The sequence below is a fragment of the Corvus brachyrhynchos genome, unplaced genomic scaffold (genome assembly GCF_000691975.1).
Source record: "Corvus brachyrhynchos isolate BGI_N302 unplaced genomic scaffold, ASM69197v1 scaffold90, whole genome shotgun sequence".
In the NCBI taxonomy this organism is placed as follows: Eukaryota; Metazoa; Chordata; class Aves; order Passeriformes; family Corvidae; genus Corvus; species Corvus brachyrhynchos.
The window spans coordinates 2,357,963-2,375,886 of NW_008236932.1; the positions used below are offsets into that span (position 1 = coordinate 2,357,963).

The 17,924-nt window shown below is 38.2% G+C and overlaps 1 protein-coding gene across 2 annotated transcripts in view; it reads right to left on the minus strand.

Annotated features, from left to right (window-relative positions):
* Window positions 1–16,718, minus strand: part of ZNF608 (zinc finger protein 608) — an 80,520-nt gene extending 63,802 nt beyond the window's left edge. For both annotated transcript variants that reach the window (XM_017728312.1, XM_017728313.1), the window contains exon 1: window positions 15,763–16,718. In XM_017728312.1, the coding sequence (XP_017583801.1) occupies window positions 15,763–16,647 (885 nt within the window). In that variant the 5' untranslated portion in view covers window positions 16,648–16,718. The remainder of the gene's footprint in view (window positions 1–15,762) is intronic.
* Between the last annotated feature and the right edge of the window lie 1,206 nt (window positions 16,719–17,924).

Sequence of the window (17,924 nt, forward strand, 5' to 3'; positions counted from 1 at the left end):
AAAACACTGAAAATACTACAAGTGTAGGAATGAACCACGAAAGTGTCATACTCCTCATCCTTGGAGCTGATTTTTATTCACAAAAGCAAACACAATGACTTATTGTGCAACAATGGCAAGCCGAACAGGACAGAGAAAATTGTGCTCTGACCTCTATACTTAAACTTATCAAAGGCTTGTCCCATGCAAAATACTGAAATTTGTTAGTGCAAGTCACACCACTCATTCCCCGTTCAGTTCTGAAAGTAATATTGTAAATACATAAATAAATAAAGAGCATGGCTCTTCCTGAAAGAATTAAAAGTTGATAAACATAATTATATGAAAGATGAGCTCTTATGACACCATAAATATTATCCAGAGCTATTGTTATCCTAATGAGCTAATGTCAGCAACTTCCTTTTTCTCAGACTTTTACCAGACCCTTGGCTTCTAGTACAAGAAAAACAATAACAAAAAATAAAAAAATGTCAATCAAATTTTCCCAAATCCTGAGATTAAATTATTTCTTTGTCTTATAATTGTTGATTTAGAATGCACATTTCCTTTTGAATTTACTGAGACCCACAGTCAGGGCAACATTGCTTAATCATTGGTTTTTACTCTGCCAAGGATACAAACAAGTCTATTAAGTCCATCAAGCATTTGGTAAGGTACTAATGATAAAGAAAAATATGGTCCTACTTCACTACATTTGTCAAAAAAGAAATACTTATTCTGGAGTGAATTTGTCTACTGGTAGTTAAGCTTCATATGCATACCCACAAAAAAAAGAGTAATTTTGTTTTGAAAATTTATGAAACTTCACTTTTTATTTCAATGTTATAATTTTTAACTTGCAGTCTGAAGACCAACTGTGTATCTGTTAGAAGCAATAATAACATGGAAATTATATATGTCTAAGTAGATGCAAAAATTACTACCATTTTGCCTTAAAATTTCCTGCTGCAAATTTCTTATTACAAACAGGTGTTATAGTTTTGCCAGTCACATTATACACATTTTAAAGTACAGTGTGAACAAAATCACAATGCCATGCACATAATGTAAAGTTCTTTAATCGCCACTAAGAACACTGCTTTCAATCACGTCAAATATGTCAATGCTCATTTTACCAAACAGATATCAGATAACAGCCTGGTTTAATGTTCCAACAGACACAGTCATTTCAGAGCCTAGAGAAAACACAAAGGGGGCATGAACATATACAAATATGTTTATAATTAGACTGCATATAAAAGACACAATTCTTACGTAACTTTCACAGCAGCATTCTTCTTGCAGAGATGTCAGTGCTCATGTTGCTGCTCATTTTGAAGCAATCAGCTGCTGTGCCTAAATGCAATGGGTGAAGTGGCCTGTGACTAGGAAATGCAGCTGGGAGCACTTTTCCATGCACTATATCTCATTCTTGTGATCAGGAAATGCAGAAGAAACTAAATCTGAAGAAAGAAGTGCTATTAAGAATATTTTTCTTGAAGTTACTACTTAGTAGACTCCTAGTTGGAGGGAGATACATTCTTAATAGAACAACCTACTGGCAACACACTCTACATTTGTTTATACGTAAGAAGAGCACAACATTTTATATCACATCAGTGAACTTCAATCAAGCAATATGTAAAGAAACAAGGCACAGCATTGCCAAGCACTTAAAAGGTCACTCCTGAAGCTCATTAACTTTTTCCTTGTCCCCTTATGAAAATTAGTCAATATAATGTACACTAAAAACTTTCCTATACTGGATTTCAATAAGAACAACTGACAAGTTCTTTTTTTCATGCATATTTTGATTTTTCTTTACACAAACTTGCCACTAGCCAAAGGGATAAAAATGTCCATTTTATTATAAGTTAAGGAGATCAAACTAGAAATGTATTGTATTAGTACAGATGACCAGACACAATTTACCGAACTCAGCTATGTCTACTCTTTTTCCCATGTAAATTAGTACAGCCACTGAAGATGGAAAATGGAATAGTTGTTTTACACAGGCCAAACATGGTCTTCAGATGGTTTATAATCTGATCAAATCCAAGCCAATTTCCACACAAATAATCATGGCACATTTTCTCAGAAGGCTTTGCCTACCAAGATACTGACAGCAGGGATGTTCTGTAAAATAAAATGATTTATTTTCCATGACCTATGGACCTATTTCCTTATTCAGACTTCGTAAATTCATTTTCACAGCAGTGATGAAGAGAAGAAGCCACAGAAAATTCTAGTCAGAAGGTAAGAATTTTGAAAGATTATGAATTACTGAAAAAGTGAGTTTTAAATGCAGAAACTTAAACAACATTTACTGCAAAAAAATCTTTAAACCAATGACTCATGAAAATGATATCTTCAAATTTACAGGCCACCAGTAAGTGGGTCTTTAAAAAAAAGTTGTACAACAATAAAGCAGGAACCACAAGCAATTCTTAACCATTTGAAACTGTCAACTAATTAATTACGATACTGAAACAAAGGCCTATTAAAAAAACCTTGCTCTTAAAAAGAAGAGAGGATAAAAAGCGAGAAGGAAAAAAAGGGGGGGTAGGCAGTTCTAGTGAGCAAGCCAAACGGCATATTGGGGAGAGAGTTTCAAGAAAATGTATTATGTTTGCTCAAATTAACAGAAGCATTTCTCCCCCACCCCATTCAGAAGGAAAACAAAATAGGGCAGCTCATCTTGCCACAGACTGGTGCCCATTAGCTGGAAGCAGCTCCAGTTGTCAGGTTCCTGTCAGCACGTAAGTGCACCAACACTTCCCTTCTCCCACCCTTTTGTTCCTACTTAATATGTACGGTTTGTTCAGCAGTCTTTGCTGTTAAACAACTCATTTTTTCCCTGCCTCCTCTACTTTAGGAGGCGGCAAAAATAGCAGGACTTGGGCACAAAATATAAAGCTTATTTCCTGTACCTTAGTGCCTCATTCTTTCACCACCTTGTCCATAGGATTTAGCTACCAAATAGTTCTTAATCTGTAAACAAATGATTTGCTCTACAATTAAGCCATTCTCTTTTTTTTTTTTTTTTTTTTTACCCTCTCTTTCTTTGGCTGCTTGGCTGCTGTCCAATGTGGAGGCTCATAGGTTCTTCTATTATTTAGTGCTGGTTAAAAGGCAATAAGCTCATTTAGAGTTTATAAAACTATAAGCTATCAACAAAAGCATTTAATGCTTCTCTGAAGTACTGTGGTTTTTGCCTGAAAAATTAATAATGTGTGATTGCATGTTTATATATGTGTACACATACGCGTGGATATGGTGGAGGAGGTTTTTCATGTACTGGCCTGGTTATTCACTCTGCATGTCTTTAAGTCAGTTATTCTAAGCTACAAATACATGCATTTCACTTGAATTTTAATTGTCTGTGTACTTTTTATCAACAACTGACAATCACAGGAACTGTGATTCACCATGGCTACAAAGCTGAACCTCAAGTACTTTGATATTGTATGAGAAAAAAAAATGCCATGCTGCTGCAGCATTTCACAATGTTTGCAAATACTGTTTCTTTATAGAATGACATTGTGAATCACAGGAGTCTACTAGAGTAAGTGAAACCTTCAGAGAAATAAATAACGTTAGCTTTTTCATCTCTGCAGTTAAAAGTCACTCATGACTCAAGAGAAAATAAAATAACATTGAGATAATTTTGCTTTATCTCTATTTTTAAGTTTTTTTCTTTCTGGAAAATAAGTTCTCAGGGATTAAAACCAGAACACAGCATGCGTATATATGCTTTCACGGACATGTTTCTACATATAACACAGGAATAGCAGGCTACCACCTCAACGCAGGACAGTAAAGACAATTAAATTTTTTTTTTAAAAACATGCCTGTATGTTTTTAATACTTAATACTTTAAATAAGTAAAGTATTGTAAATGGAAAGATAAATTTACAGGTGTAAATATCATTTAGAAATGACAGGTACTTAGCTATTTCAATTTCAGCAATATACTTCCAATGAAATTCTGCAAGCCTATTTAAAGTCTATTACAACTGCTGACATCAATCTGCCAGGCTTTAGAGTGCTAATCTCCTCTCAAGATTTTCACCTACAAGTTCAGCTACTGGTATATTTGAATTAAATACTCTGTGTTTCTCTATATAGGCAACTTCAGATGTAAGGCATTAGAGGTGGATGGGCAATAGAGCAGAATTGTCATGGAGCCTCTCATGCTAGTTTTGCCTGAATAAGGAATGAACTTCAGACTCCCATTAGATTCCAGTCCTCTCCTCGGTGTTTTAATCCTGATTTCCACACTCTCCACAGAAAATTTGACTTCTTCCCCATTGAATACAACATATTCCTACTGCAGCTACTCATAGGAAAATGAACGCTACAGGAAAACCCTGGAAACTTAATTTAGAGATCGTATTTTAAATGTACACCCATGCACTCATCTATATGGATGCATAGACAAGCGCAGATCCTTACAAAAGGACGCACAAAAAGATTTTAATTAGCTGTACCTATTAAGACTCACCAGAGATCAAATGAGTCTCTTCCTCCCCCTCAGCCAAATGACAACTTCTGAAGTTGCAGATAATAGATGGCAGTCAGACAGGTGTCAAGTATGTATGTTCGTCCTAAAAAACTACTTAAAGGTTCCGAAAAAGATTGTGCTGGCCCTGCAGAAAAGAAATGCCTCTTATCCTAAACTGACACAGCAATCCCATCCATATTTAAACGCTAATTATGTGTATTGCAAACTTGTTTAATTTATCACAATACAATGTACCCTCAATAATTACCAACCAGTTGAAAACGGTTTGTGAAAATTAAGCACTAAGAGGCATTTTAAACCTTTAAGGAATATTTCAGTTTGAGAAAAAAATATAAATCTTGGACGTAGTTTGAATGTAGTTGGCAACTTTTCCACCTAGAGTAAATCTGAAGGCTCAAAAATAAATATTCAAGAGCATTAATTTGTTTCTAGATGTGTTCGTGCAAGTAAAACAGCAGCCATAATGTGGAAATTTGAGTCACATTTTGCAACTAATTGGAAGCAGATTAGAATTCTGCCTCAGGGGAACATTGTCAAACTAGAAGCTGGAGCAAATGAAGAAAGAGGTGAAAGCATCGTGAAGAGCTGACAGATTTACAGTGCTCAAGGCAATAAACGGGTACTAGATGAAAATGAATGTGCTTCACTGTACTTCATGCAGTTTTCAGTCATATCTCAGCAATAAGAGCATACAGCCATGAAACAATTATTTTCAGAGAGATGGCGAAGGAAAGAGCAAGAATGAACAAAACACTATTCAGGTGGCATGCAAAAAAACCTGTAAATCATACAGTGGCTCAAGCTGTTACAAGAATAATCAAATTGGTCACAGTGGGTCCTGTTTTGCAACCTGGACTCATCTCAAGTAAGGGCTTACAGAGACATAACACAAGGAACTACTTACTTGAATGGAGAAAGGATGATAAGCCCTTGCTCAGTGTGGGTAAGAGTCAAAGCATTAAGCTCTTAGGAAAAAAAAAAAAAACAACCCACACAGATTTTTACATTTTTAAAGCTAAGAAAAACACAGAACCCTGCAGACAGATAAATCAGAGGCAGAAGGGGAAAAGCCTTTTTAAGGGGTAATTAGGAAAGGTTGGAGGAGATCATAAAATGAAAATAAAGTGCAGAGGCTAATGTACCAATGCTGTAATGGAAACAGCTGCTAGCTTTCTCCTTCAGTGCTTGGCATCCATTGCAGCGTCACAGGAAAGACTGTTAAAAGATCTGGACATGAAATGTAAATAAAACTATTAGTCAAAACTCAGTTGCTGTATTTATAAAACAGTAGCAGCTCTTTTTTCTTGTGTATGTATGTCCATGTATGTGTATACATATATATACACACACCTCCAGCATATATGTGAATATCTGTACTGATATACATACGCACACATATGTGTACACAACCATTTCCTTAAACAGCAACTAGTAACACTATTACATAATATTGCACCTTACTATTAGATGAAGTGGGCAAGAACATCAATTTTTGTTTTCAGTAAAACTGGGTGTGGAACAACCACCTTCATTGTTCTCAAAATGCAGCAGTATTTTTCCTTCAAATTTCAGAACTCTGGTGCAATACAACATATAGTGCCTAACCTTAAACCCAGGGCAAAAATTAACCATCAAAACTTAAATGTCAAATATATTCATTATACCCATAAATATTCCTGGAATATTAGATCCTTGTAGTCAGTGCAAGCTAACTAAACAAATCCCTCAATATTTACTAAATCAGATTTAAAACTCCTACCAGCAAAACAAAGTTCAATGAAGTAATGTGGTCCATTTCTAATTGTATTTGCTTCTAACTATTACCTTTTGTTGAAGAGATACAGATCTAGTTTCATTTCCCTCCTTCAAAAAGAAAGAATTGGCAAGAACATGAAACCCTGAAACATGCAAATACAGCCATTACTTCACTGCTACAAGCCTATAATAAAGCACAGATTTGATAGTACTATCCATGTAGTGTGGTGAACCACACTCAAATAAACAGTTCTCCATGAAGAATGAAAACCCAAAGACCAAAACCCTTCCAATTCAAACATTATTGTTGCTTTTAACATAAGCCATCTACAGAAATCAGCCAAGGAGGTGACAGGAAATCCAAAAATAATTTGGTCTGGCCCTGCGCACTATGAGAAAGGAGATTACAGTTTGCTTTTCACTCTTCTTACTGGGTGAGGGAAGCGGTGAAAATTATGAAAGCTGTGCTTACGTAACAAGCAACTATGGTACCCACAGACCTCTTTCTACCACAGTTGAGCACAGCATCACTGAAATTCATGAGTAAAGGTGGCATTTGAATAGCATGAACTTGTGTTGCAGGGGGGATGGGCTTAACAAAACCCCTGAATTAATTCAATGGATAATGCAAATGACTAAATGTGTGCAAAATCAAACTGTCTAGTGAACACAGTTAAAGAGGCCAGATGTGCCTCAAAATTTCCTGGGAAACAGAGCCTAAACTTGGCACTTTCTTTTATCAGAATGAAGAAAGCAAGCTCTCAGAGTTTATGAAAGTGTGACCAATTGAAGCTTAGTCTTCTGTTGCTAATTGAAGCATGGAGAAAAAAACTAGTTTCTGAGGGTAAACTACAAACATACACTTTTTATATTCCATTGCCACATGACAAAAAACAGAATCAAACTGACTGGTAGAAATTTGACTGGCAACCAAAGACCAACCTATTATTTTAAACTGTTATGGGAAAGCAATAAAATTGCTACCAGGTCTCCTCATGTTACTCTTCAATAAAAAGAAGCCATCGGGGAAATAAGAGGAAAAGAAAACACATCAAAACCTCTAAAGTTTCTTTAAGTAAAAATACACTTCTGTGGTGTTATGCCATCTGCTTCTTGGCTAACATGACAGGACAATTCAACAACTCGAATGCTAGTGTTTTGAAAACACCGAGTAACCACAATCAATAGATTTTAGTTTGCTCTTTTGACTGCAAAAACTGCATTCACATGCCATTATTGGCATATGCTTCAAACATCCTCATGAGGTCATTTTCCATCCATTATTATTTGGTGGAGTTTCTCTGGAGACAAACACCTCAGCCAAGCTGGGTTTGTGCACAAGAGTGAGATTTAGTCTAGGAAGACTCAGAAACTGTGAGAAGATAAGGGAACCAAATGTTTGGCATTTTTTTCTGAAGGTGGTTGATGAAGATTTATCATAAAGGACATACAACTGAACATGGCACAATTGCACTTCAAAATTAGTGAAACAAAGAGCTTCACATTTAATTCCCAATAGATATTACAGGCTAGAGAAGTTGATTTTTTCACCTTGAGATTTAGCAGTATTTGTCAACTTACAGTAAAAGTAAGATTATAAATCTGTCACTAAATGCACCTTTCTTACTTGCAGAGTTGGCTTAAGATTTCAGAAAATCTAATCAACACCACAGTGACCCTAGGGCTGGAAAACCTATATATACAGACATGAATCCTACTTCATTGCATGCAACTTGCCCTACGTGCTCACTTGAATTGTTTAATCAAGTAGTCTTATATTTATATGCGTATATATTATGGAAGCGTACATGTAGATGGGGTGCCAGAGCAAACTACCTATTCCCACAGCTTGATATTTCTCTCAGCTTTTTCAAAACAGAAAAAAAATATTACAAAGAACTTGATTGTCAGTCAAGTCGCTCTGAATAGTTTTACAACCTTTCATTCAAATGTAAAGGCTTTGTTCCAATTGCCAAGACCATTTTGTAAGAGTTAAAAGAGAAAGTGCAACAGAGAATGCTTACTGAAATCCTACAGCACAACCAAAAGTCATTGTCTGACCTTCTTCTTTGCCCAAATGGCTACTCATTTCCTTCAGTAAATTGTGGTATTAAATCAAGAATGTAATAATAATTTTAAACAATCATGATTTAAAATCTCCTTTAGGAAAACCCCTCAAGTCCTCCTATAACAACTGGCAATTATCTTTATTAAAATTATCACATTTCAAACATATTTTTAAGCAAATTATAAAATGATAGATTGTGTTATTGTTCACTTTGGTGAAAGGCTGCACTGAAAAAAAGAGCTGCACTGGCAGAAACACTGGTACAAAAACAGAAAAAGAAAAAGGTTTATGAAAAAGAAAAAATATATATATATAAAATTAACTTTTCTGATTTTTAGAAAGGTATTTACTTTTTGCAATTATGTCATCATCAGAAATTTTCATGGAAGACCGTTTTGCTGTCTTTCACCCAACAGGAAATGTTATGTACAGACCATATTTTTTAAAAAATATCCATATATATATATTCTGTGATTGTTTGTTAAGAAATAAAAATAATTCCTTGATATGTAAACACACTAAAACAAATGCTAGTTTTTAGCAAAAAGTATGGCCAGCCCTTCAGTTGAAGCCACTGCATCCACAGGTGTGAGCCTATCTGAGGACTCAGGGGAAGATGTATTTCTGTTGTAAAAAATGAAGCACAGTTAAGAAGTCAATCTCTCCAGCCATTCAGAGAACATAGCAATATATCACCATGTGAAGTAGAACGTCATATAGGTACAATATAAAGCTGGTAAAGTGTTAATCATATGATAAAAATAGTAACCTGGTTGTTGGATCATTTGTACAAAGTATCTTAGCTCAGACCGCAGGAGAGACTGAAACATGGTTACATTCAGCAATTTCAACTGTCTACCCTGGAATAAATCTGGAACATGCCACTCAAAATGGGAATTCTACATTTGAGAAATACAGACCATGTGGAAATAACACAAAGTTGCCCAAACTGATGCAGAAGCAATATATTTGCTTTGAAAAAGGTGGGTGACTGAAATCCAAAAGATATATACGTCCTTATCCAAAATGGGAGTAAAGGTGAAAGGGTGAAGAGATAGCTGAAATGTTAATACTTCTGCAATGATACTCCTGACGATGCTTGTAAAACGTGCTCAGTAGCACGTGTATCAATAACAGCATAAGATGTGAAGAAACACAGGTGTTATTTTATTCTCTTAGAAATGCAAATCACATGGATAACACATGCAGGTGCCTGGGTGGGTTGGACGGTCGGGACGGATGGAGACGAGAGATCTCTGACATCAGATCTTGGAACATGCGGTTTATTGCAAAGGGCGTGGGTACAGGGGCACTGCTTAGAGCTGCCAGACTCAGCTCGGAGCAGGCCCAAGAGAGCAAGAGAGTAAGCGGGTAAGTAAAGAGAGAGGGAGAGCGAGAGGAATGAGAGTGAAGAAGAAGTAGTAAGAGTGTGTAAGAGAGAGTAAGAGTGTGTGAAGTCCTGGTTACAATACAATAAATCATCTTCTGTACTGAATATTCTAATTGTCACTAACCAATCTAATACAAGATACAAATCCTATAGCATTTACATACAGCCTATAAGAGTTCTTATATTACCATAGAGTGTTACATCTTAACTTCTAAAAACTACTCTTTGGACCCCTTCTGCTGAGCTAGTAGGGTCTGCTCTGACCCTTGGACCTGCCTGCAAGCAGAGGGTATTGTTCAATCAAGAGGGGATTACCTTCAGTTGGCCATACCATTGTTTTCCAGTTGTTCAGTAACTAAGACTTGGTAATTCAAAGGTGGCTTTCATTTCGATGTCGCTTATAGTTTTCATATTCCCAAAATCTTTTGTCAGGCAATCATATTTATAAGGCTTTCCTGTTTCATCTTCCCCAACATCACAGGGCACATAAAGGGGAACCTGCATTCAACGTGCAAAGGATGTGTCCAGTTAACAGAAAGCAGACCCCAGGCTCTCCCACTAATGTCAGTACTATGGAGATAACCCATTTCTTATACGGCGGGGAGGGGAGGGGGAAGGCACCAGTTTTAGCGCACAAAAAACCCTGCACATTTCAGATTTATGATTTACGTTGTGTTCGATAAAATAGCCTTCCAATTATGAAGGAATGCATTCTGTGTTAATGATCACAACCAGGGGTCCAAGCTTTACTCTTTTGTCAGAACTACAGCAGATCCTCCCCGCAGCTTCACCATTAACATGTCTGTTTCCTGTCAGACCACTCAGAGATAATGTCATTTATCTCAGGGCGGCACAAGACCAGTCATTAGCTTTAGTAAAAGACCTCAAACAAAGGCCGGATGGCGTTTTATCCAGGGCTCATAGGCTACAGCCAAGAATCTCATTGCCTATCAGTTTAGAACAAGTTATCTTTAAAAGAGTGATTTTCTCCCTATCAACAATTCCAGAACACTTCCCTGAACAGCAGTAAAGTCTGCATGGAAAATTTTAGTCAATAGTTTTATCATATGCAATTAAGTGCCTGATAAGAGCTTGCTAAAGTTATCCTTTGAGAGGTTGGGGTGGGATTTTTTAGTTGTTATTGTTGGGGGGGGGGCTTTCCCTTCCTTTTACTTCATAAGGAAAGAGTAAATCAGGTTCTACCTCAATAGCAAGACCTTTGAAGAACTGACCCTTATTGTGTTTGCCTGCAGGAGGTGATTCACTATTATAAATTCTTCAATGACTGAGCTTCTGGAAATCTCTTTAAATGAAAGTGGAACTGGTTAACTGTGTGTACGAACATGTGTTTTCACAGTCTCTCCTGTATTATTGCATTTCAAAAAGCTTCTATAAAGTGCCAGGTGAACTTTTTAAAATAATGATAATAATAATTAAAAAAAGAAAGAGAGTAGGAAAAATACGAGCAAATCTCAGCTATTCAATTCCTGGGCTTATGCTGAAAACTAGAAACAGATGGTACTTTCCATGTTACTTGAATCTGGTTATTGAACACCTCTATGGTTACGGGAGATTTTGCTTAGCACTTTTAACATACATTTCATTTATTGGACTATAAAATGCTACTTTGGAAAAACAAGTCTTTATATAGCTATAATTAAAACAATCTTGCAGGAAAGCCCTTTAACATGGAGAACATGGTTAACCTCATGACATCTGGACAATCAATCCTTTCCTTTTTACTGGGTATTTATGAAGTTATTAAAATTGTAAAATTACCAATGCCCAAGGTGAAATATTTTTCCAGTAGTTCCGAGTATGGTTATCAGCTTCCCTACTTCATTTGATAGATGTTCTAGACCAGCCTCCATTGTGCTACACTAACTCTTGCTTTGCACAGGAATTCAATAGCAGATCTGGTCATACATATTGGCAGAGGTCAGTAGGTTCACACAGAAAGCTTTCCTCGGCCAAAGGGCAACACCTCTTCACCCAGCTCGAAAAGCACCGTCACACTACTAGACAGCACTACAGAACTTTAAGAACCTTGAGTTGTGCTTATTGTTAGACACCCATACTTATCAATGTTTTTAACAGCTAAATCCCTTATGTAGCTTTCAAAACAGTTTGCTGTCAAACAACAATAGACTTTGTTCTTTAATTACAGCAAGTGACCTCCCTGCCCTTTTATTTCACAGTGAATAAACTACACACAAGGCCGGCAAGAAAAGTACATGAAGAGCATATCTCCATAACATCATGAATCAAAGCATGTACTTAAATGATTTACATCAATAGGTAAAATTCATCCAGAGAGTCCTGATGGCGTACAAAACACTCTCAAATCCTAACACTAAAACACAACAAAAGAAGTGAATAAATAATACCAGCCAACATGTTAATTTGCTGAAGACAATTTACAAATGTGAAATGAAGTCTTAATGAGAAGCACTAAGCTAAAAAAAGAGAAAAAGTCAATCCTGAAGTATCACTAGACTGATACATTTAGAACTGTAACTTATCCCTTCTGATTACAACTTTGTATCTTCTGCATTAATTTCATGTAAACATACTGATTTTCACACACCAAATACAGTTTTCCCATATCTCAGAGTAAATTATGACTGACTGAATTCCAAAACCTCCTCACAATGCACACAAAGAAAATTTTGCAGCTATTCTGAACAATTTTCAATGTAACAGCTGTTAAAAATACAAAAAACTTAGCTGAAACAGATGAAAAGTTCATGCTGACAAACAATCACTAACTGTGCTAAAAACAGTATGGATGAGAAACAGAAAATGGAGACAGGTTTTAACACCAAAAATCTTAGGAGTGGTTAGCCTACCTGTCAAAGCTACTTATTCAGACATGTCACTGGTGGCTTAGCCACAAAATGGACTGCACGAATATAGCTCAAACATCTTAAAATTACAGCATACTTTGACTTTATCCACATATTAGGGGAGTGGCGACTTTTACAACATATTTGTGGTTTCTGCATAAAAGAGCCAGCAGAACACAGTCATTGATTTAATTAGGCTTCATAAGATCCAATTTATCATGTTTTACATGACTTTCTGCAGCAAGAAAACATAATAATTAGACTAAAAATAGAATTGAAGCATGCTGTGAAAGCTAAACAGTGACTACAACTCCTGGGAATCTGCTCCAAGCTTTTCACAAATAGTAAACAAATGCAGTATTATATTCCACACCACACATAAAAACATGTAGATTTTGAATCAGCAGTCATGAACTCATTTGATTCTAAGAGGAAACTTCCAAATTCATGAGGCATGTCTTGCACAATAGTAAGATAACTGAACATTGGTTTCAACATGCAGGCTGAAAATTATGTATTTAGCTACAGATACAAGGTGCTTTGTGTCAGCATGGCATATATATTCTAGTGTATAAACAGTCAAAGCAATAACGCTTCAGGAATCTGAAACCTTTAAAGAATTCTTTCCAAGGACTGTTAATCATTTGGGGGAAAAAAAAACCAACAAACCAAACCAAAAACAGAACAACAAACACAAAACACTCGAGTGTTACTAATATTGCCATTGGCTGGACTTAAAGTTATCAACCATTATCAGCAACAAGCTACATTATTATTATTCGTCTAAAAGGGAACATTCTCGGCAAAGAAAAACGCTAAGGGACATTACTTAAGACAGCAAGCAAGCACACCATTGTGCCAGACAATGGCTAAGGCTGCACGACTCTGATGTGCAAAGCCTGTATTAAAGTCGGTGTGTGCCAACAGCAGCGGCTGTTGCTGGAAATGCAAGCTCCAGACCTCCTCCTGGAGTGACATCTATAACACACAGAGTGTGCCACTAACGCTGAACTCCTCCATACACGTTTGCTCTGAATTTGCATGCCATCCCATTTACATTGCACATAAAATTACTCGTACGTATATGGATTCTTCATACAATTTCCTGTGTGACTAGAGAGTTGAAAGAACACAAAAAAGGGAGAAACCACACCACCCTCTAATCTCTGTTGCCATGGCAGCAGCCTTTGAGATACTGAAATGTTCAGATTGCCAGCTAAACAAAATTGTTGAATGTGAACATTTGGTTGAGAGATTAAAAGGCTAAGGGGGTTGCAAAAGGGCAGTTCCTCCCACATTCCAGGCAGCCACTGAATCCAATCAAATGGCTCTGACTCTTTAACCACAGCCATTGTGAAGACCGGATTAGGGCAATTTATCTAGATAGTTAAAACAGATTAGAGAACTGCAATTTGAAGACTATTGGCAACAGAAGTAAATGCCTACTGTACTAAGTTAATAAAGAGACCATGAGATTTTTAGACACCTTCTGCCGCGAACAGCACTTTTCATAAATCAAAGTGCAAACATATATACATGAATTACACAGCAATCTGGTTTTCTCATCTGCATTTAGACAAGGTCATAAGGCTCATTCAAATTCATCCATAGATATGCTATCTTAAAAGCAATAATATGCATACAATATGAAATCTAATTTGTTCCTTGCCTTTAACAGAGTCCCTTGGAATTGTCTTCCAGTACTAACAAATATCTGATGTCACAAACACACAGATCTAATCCTCCAGTCAACTTAGAATTACAAAAACTTCTTGACTGAAATACAAAAAGCTGGTAACAAGTCTAAAAAGATATAACTCCCCCCTCCATGAGACCTTCAGCCCTCCCAGACACTTGCAGACCATACAGTTAACACCGACCCAAAAGTTGCCCCATCGCTGAACGTTCACTGGGGGAAGTTGTAAAAGCAGGTAATTTAAGACCAACATCTGACAATAGTGTCACAATCTAACACCCTGAGACTGTTCATTTGGAGGGTGTTGGTTTCCTTTATTTTTCAGGCAGAGCAGGTTGTCTTCGTTTAACAACCTGTAGAATTTTATCATACTTGTAATCCTGGGCCAACACTCACCCTCTGGTCCCCCAGGAGATGCCTTCTGCCCTAGGAACAGAACTCCCACCAACACCAGAACATCCTTGAACCAGCAGTTGACAAGACAACAAGGTCTCACTCCACCCTTCCCGAAGAATAGAGTAGTGGCCATCTATTCATACAGAAAGCATCCTTCATAAGGTAATAGAAAGGAATAAAATCACACACGCCCATCTGATTTCTTTCATACATTTCAACCACTCAACAAACAAGTAGTTCAAATCCAAGAGGCAGCCTGGCTCAGAGAGGAGGAAACCTCCCCAAGACAGGAGACAAACTGCTCCCCTCTGTTTCAAAAGCTGTTTCGCACACACGCTTCTCAACACAAGGTGCATTTCCCTCCTCCCAGCATCCTCCTTCCAGGAAGACAAGAGGCACTGCCTGCCTGCTGGCTCCTTCCTCCCAGCCGCTACACCAGCTTCTGGGGCCTCTGGGCTACAGTGCCACGGGAGCCCCCCAGCACAACAAGCATCCTGCGTCTCCACGAAGCGCAACGGCAGAGCCTGGGTCTCTGCCGATAGCTCCTGTTTCCTCCCCCAAGCACAATCTCAGCTCCAGGCAGTGGGTCAGAGAGAGGAGAGGGGTTCCTTTAGACTTTGGGAGAGGAATGGCCACAGATGCCTGCTGATGTTGTGGAAGACAGTCAGCACATACAAGACCTGCTGCACCTGGAGCCTGAGCTATGCACCCCCATATGCAAACACATGCCATCCCACTGGTACCGCTGCTCTCTGCTAAAACTGGGGACAGCTCAGTCAGGGTCTTCTCTACCTTTCTCCTTCTGGGCAAGCGCAATTAAAACAAACAGACAAAACAGAAACATTCTCCAGGTGAAGACAGGGAGAGGAAACCACAAGGAACAGCAGCACACTGGAAACGTGGTGTCGTCCGCGTAAGGAAGAGGTCTGTGGGTTGTTTTGGGTTTTTTTTTGTTTTTTTTTTTTTTAAAAAAGAGGAAGAACATACACATGTCACAAATACACAGCAGAGGACAGAGGAGCCAGACATATGGTCATGGGACACTCACAGGACACTTATTATAGACGTGGGGAAACACAGAAGAGGTGGAGAGGAGCTTTGTCCTACCTTTTCTGTTTTCAATTTCTTGATTCGCCTGTGGCTCTCCTCCTCCTCCTCTTCCTTCTTTACCAAAATAGAGTTCCCCATTAACCCTGAATCCGGGGTACTTTTGCTCACCTCCCCCACAGCAGAGGAGGTGCAGGGGAAGGGGCTGCTGCTTCCACCACTGCCTCCCTTGGCCCCAAAGCCATAGAGGTGCCCAGAGGGAAGCTGGCTATTGCCACCCCCACTGCCGTTGGGGTGGCCCTGCTGCAGTTCATGCTGCTTGTCCTTCCTGGATTTTCCTGCATCCTTATCCCGCTTGGAGCCTCTGCTGCCTGGGGCTTTACCTGGTTTCTCCTCTTTGTTTTTCCCACAAGAGGCAATGGTGGTGGTGTTGCTGGTGTTGCTATTATTGCCGTTTGGGTTACTGCTCACGCTTTGACCCAGTGCTGAATTCATGCCAGTTGCCTCTCCAGGGCGCCCTTGGACTTCCTGCCTTTTGCCAGCACTGCTGATCTCAGGAATCCCATACAAGGCAGCAGAAGGCAGAGATTTATTAGCATCCTTAGAAGTTTTACTCCTTTTCACTTTTGATTTGCTAGTCTCTTTGTGAGAGGAATTCCCCTGGGGAGCAGAGGGCTGAACAGAAGCAAATTTTAGGCCATCAGCTAAGGCTGAGGTAGCATTAGCCCCACTGGAAGCCAGACCCCCGCAATCCTTGGAGCTGGTGTTGCTGCTGCTGGTGGTATTAGAATTATTCATCTCAAATTTCTGTCTGTCCTTCTCCAAATCGGCGTCCAAATCGATTATTAAATTCCCAACACCAATTTCCCAATCATCGCCACTGTCATAAGTGTCAACTGCGTTTGGATCCACACCTTTTCCTGCAGTGGAAGTGTTCAATGACATCCTGAAGATGAGATCTCTAGAGTAAAAATCCGATGAACTTTCCTTTGGAGATGTGGGGACATTCGTTTATCTCCGTTGGGCTCTCTCTTAAGTTCAACTCTTGTCTTCCTCCCCTAGGTGTGTCTAGGCTCACAACCTGCAGTCCACGTCCACGTTGTCCTGTGAGGAGGGAAAGTCAAGTATTTGTCTGGGTGTTACCATGATATAACGTCACTCAATAAAGAGGGGGCAAGGTAGGGGGGAGCGAAAACATTCACCATTGCCACGTTCTTAAGTTCGTTAAACCAGAGGCAGTACCTGTGATGTTTTTCTAACAAGCACCTTTAATCCAATTTTATACCAATATCCACAATCTCTCTTAAAAAGCCATGTCCAGAAAAAAGAAGAAAAAAGAAGAAAAAAGAAGAAAAAAAGAAGAAAAAAAGAAGAAAAAAAGAAGAAAAAAAGAAGAAAAAAAGAAGAAAAAAGAAGAAAAAAATTATCTACATGATTTAAATCCACAATGCTCAGGAAATACAGTCATAGAAGCGGTGCCAAGCTGTTGGAGCACATGTTGTAATCTAACCCTTTGGACCACCACCTAGGCACGAAAAGGAGAAAAGGAAGGACACGGATTCACTCTTCACTGCATTCCATGGATTTTGTGGCTTTAAACCAAACCCTTGAAGTTTTGTGCCTCTTCTATATTATCTTTCACCCCCCTTCCACTTAGTCTCTTGGGGGGGGTGGGGGGAGGAGAGTGCTAAGGGAAGTGGGAAACCTCATTTTCCCTGCCACAATACACCTTCTGTTAAAAACAACAACCTAAAAATAGAAATGTTAACTGCAAAATATTGAAGTCCATAGGTTAAAATAAAAAGAAAAAAAAGGTGAGGAAAAATAAAAATTTTCTTTTCTTTAAGAAAATATTCTTAACATAACAGTTTTAAAAGCAGCTCTAATGTATTCCTAGGTCACACAATTGTTAGGTCTGTTAAATATAGTATTACTGACTGTACAGGAAACTGATTAAGACATACACTTTAAGTGATCTGCACCAAGGTGGCCTCAGTGACCGCAAATGAGTGTGTGTTTGACAAAGCTTAGTTAAAACGATTTTTAAAGGGATCTCTCCCTTTTACAGTCGACTGCCGAAATATTTATACATATATATGCATAATTCTTACCTTTAAATCCTTTATCATTTTTAATTAAACCAGCAAATCAAAATGCTGTTCCCACTCGTCTCAGCAACAACTCTGTGCCTCATTTTACTTAAAGAGCAAGTGATCAAGTAG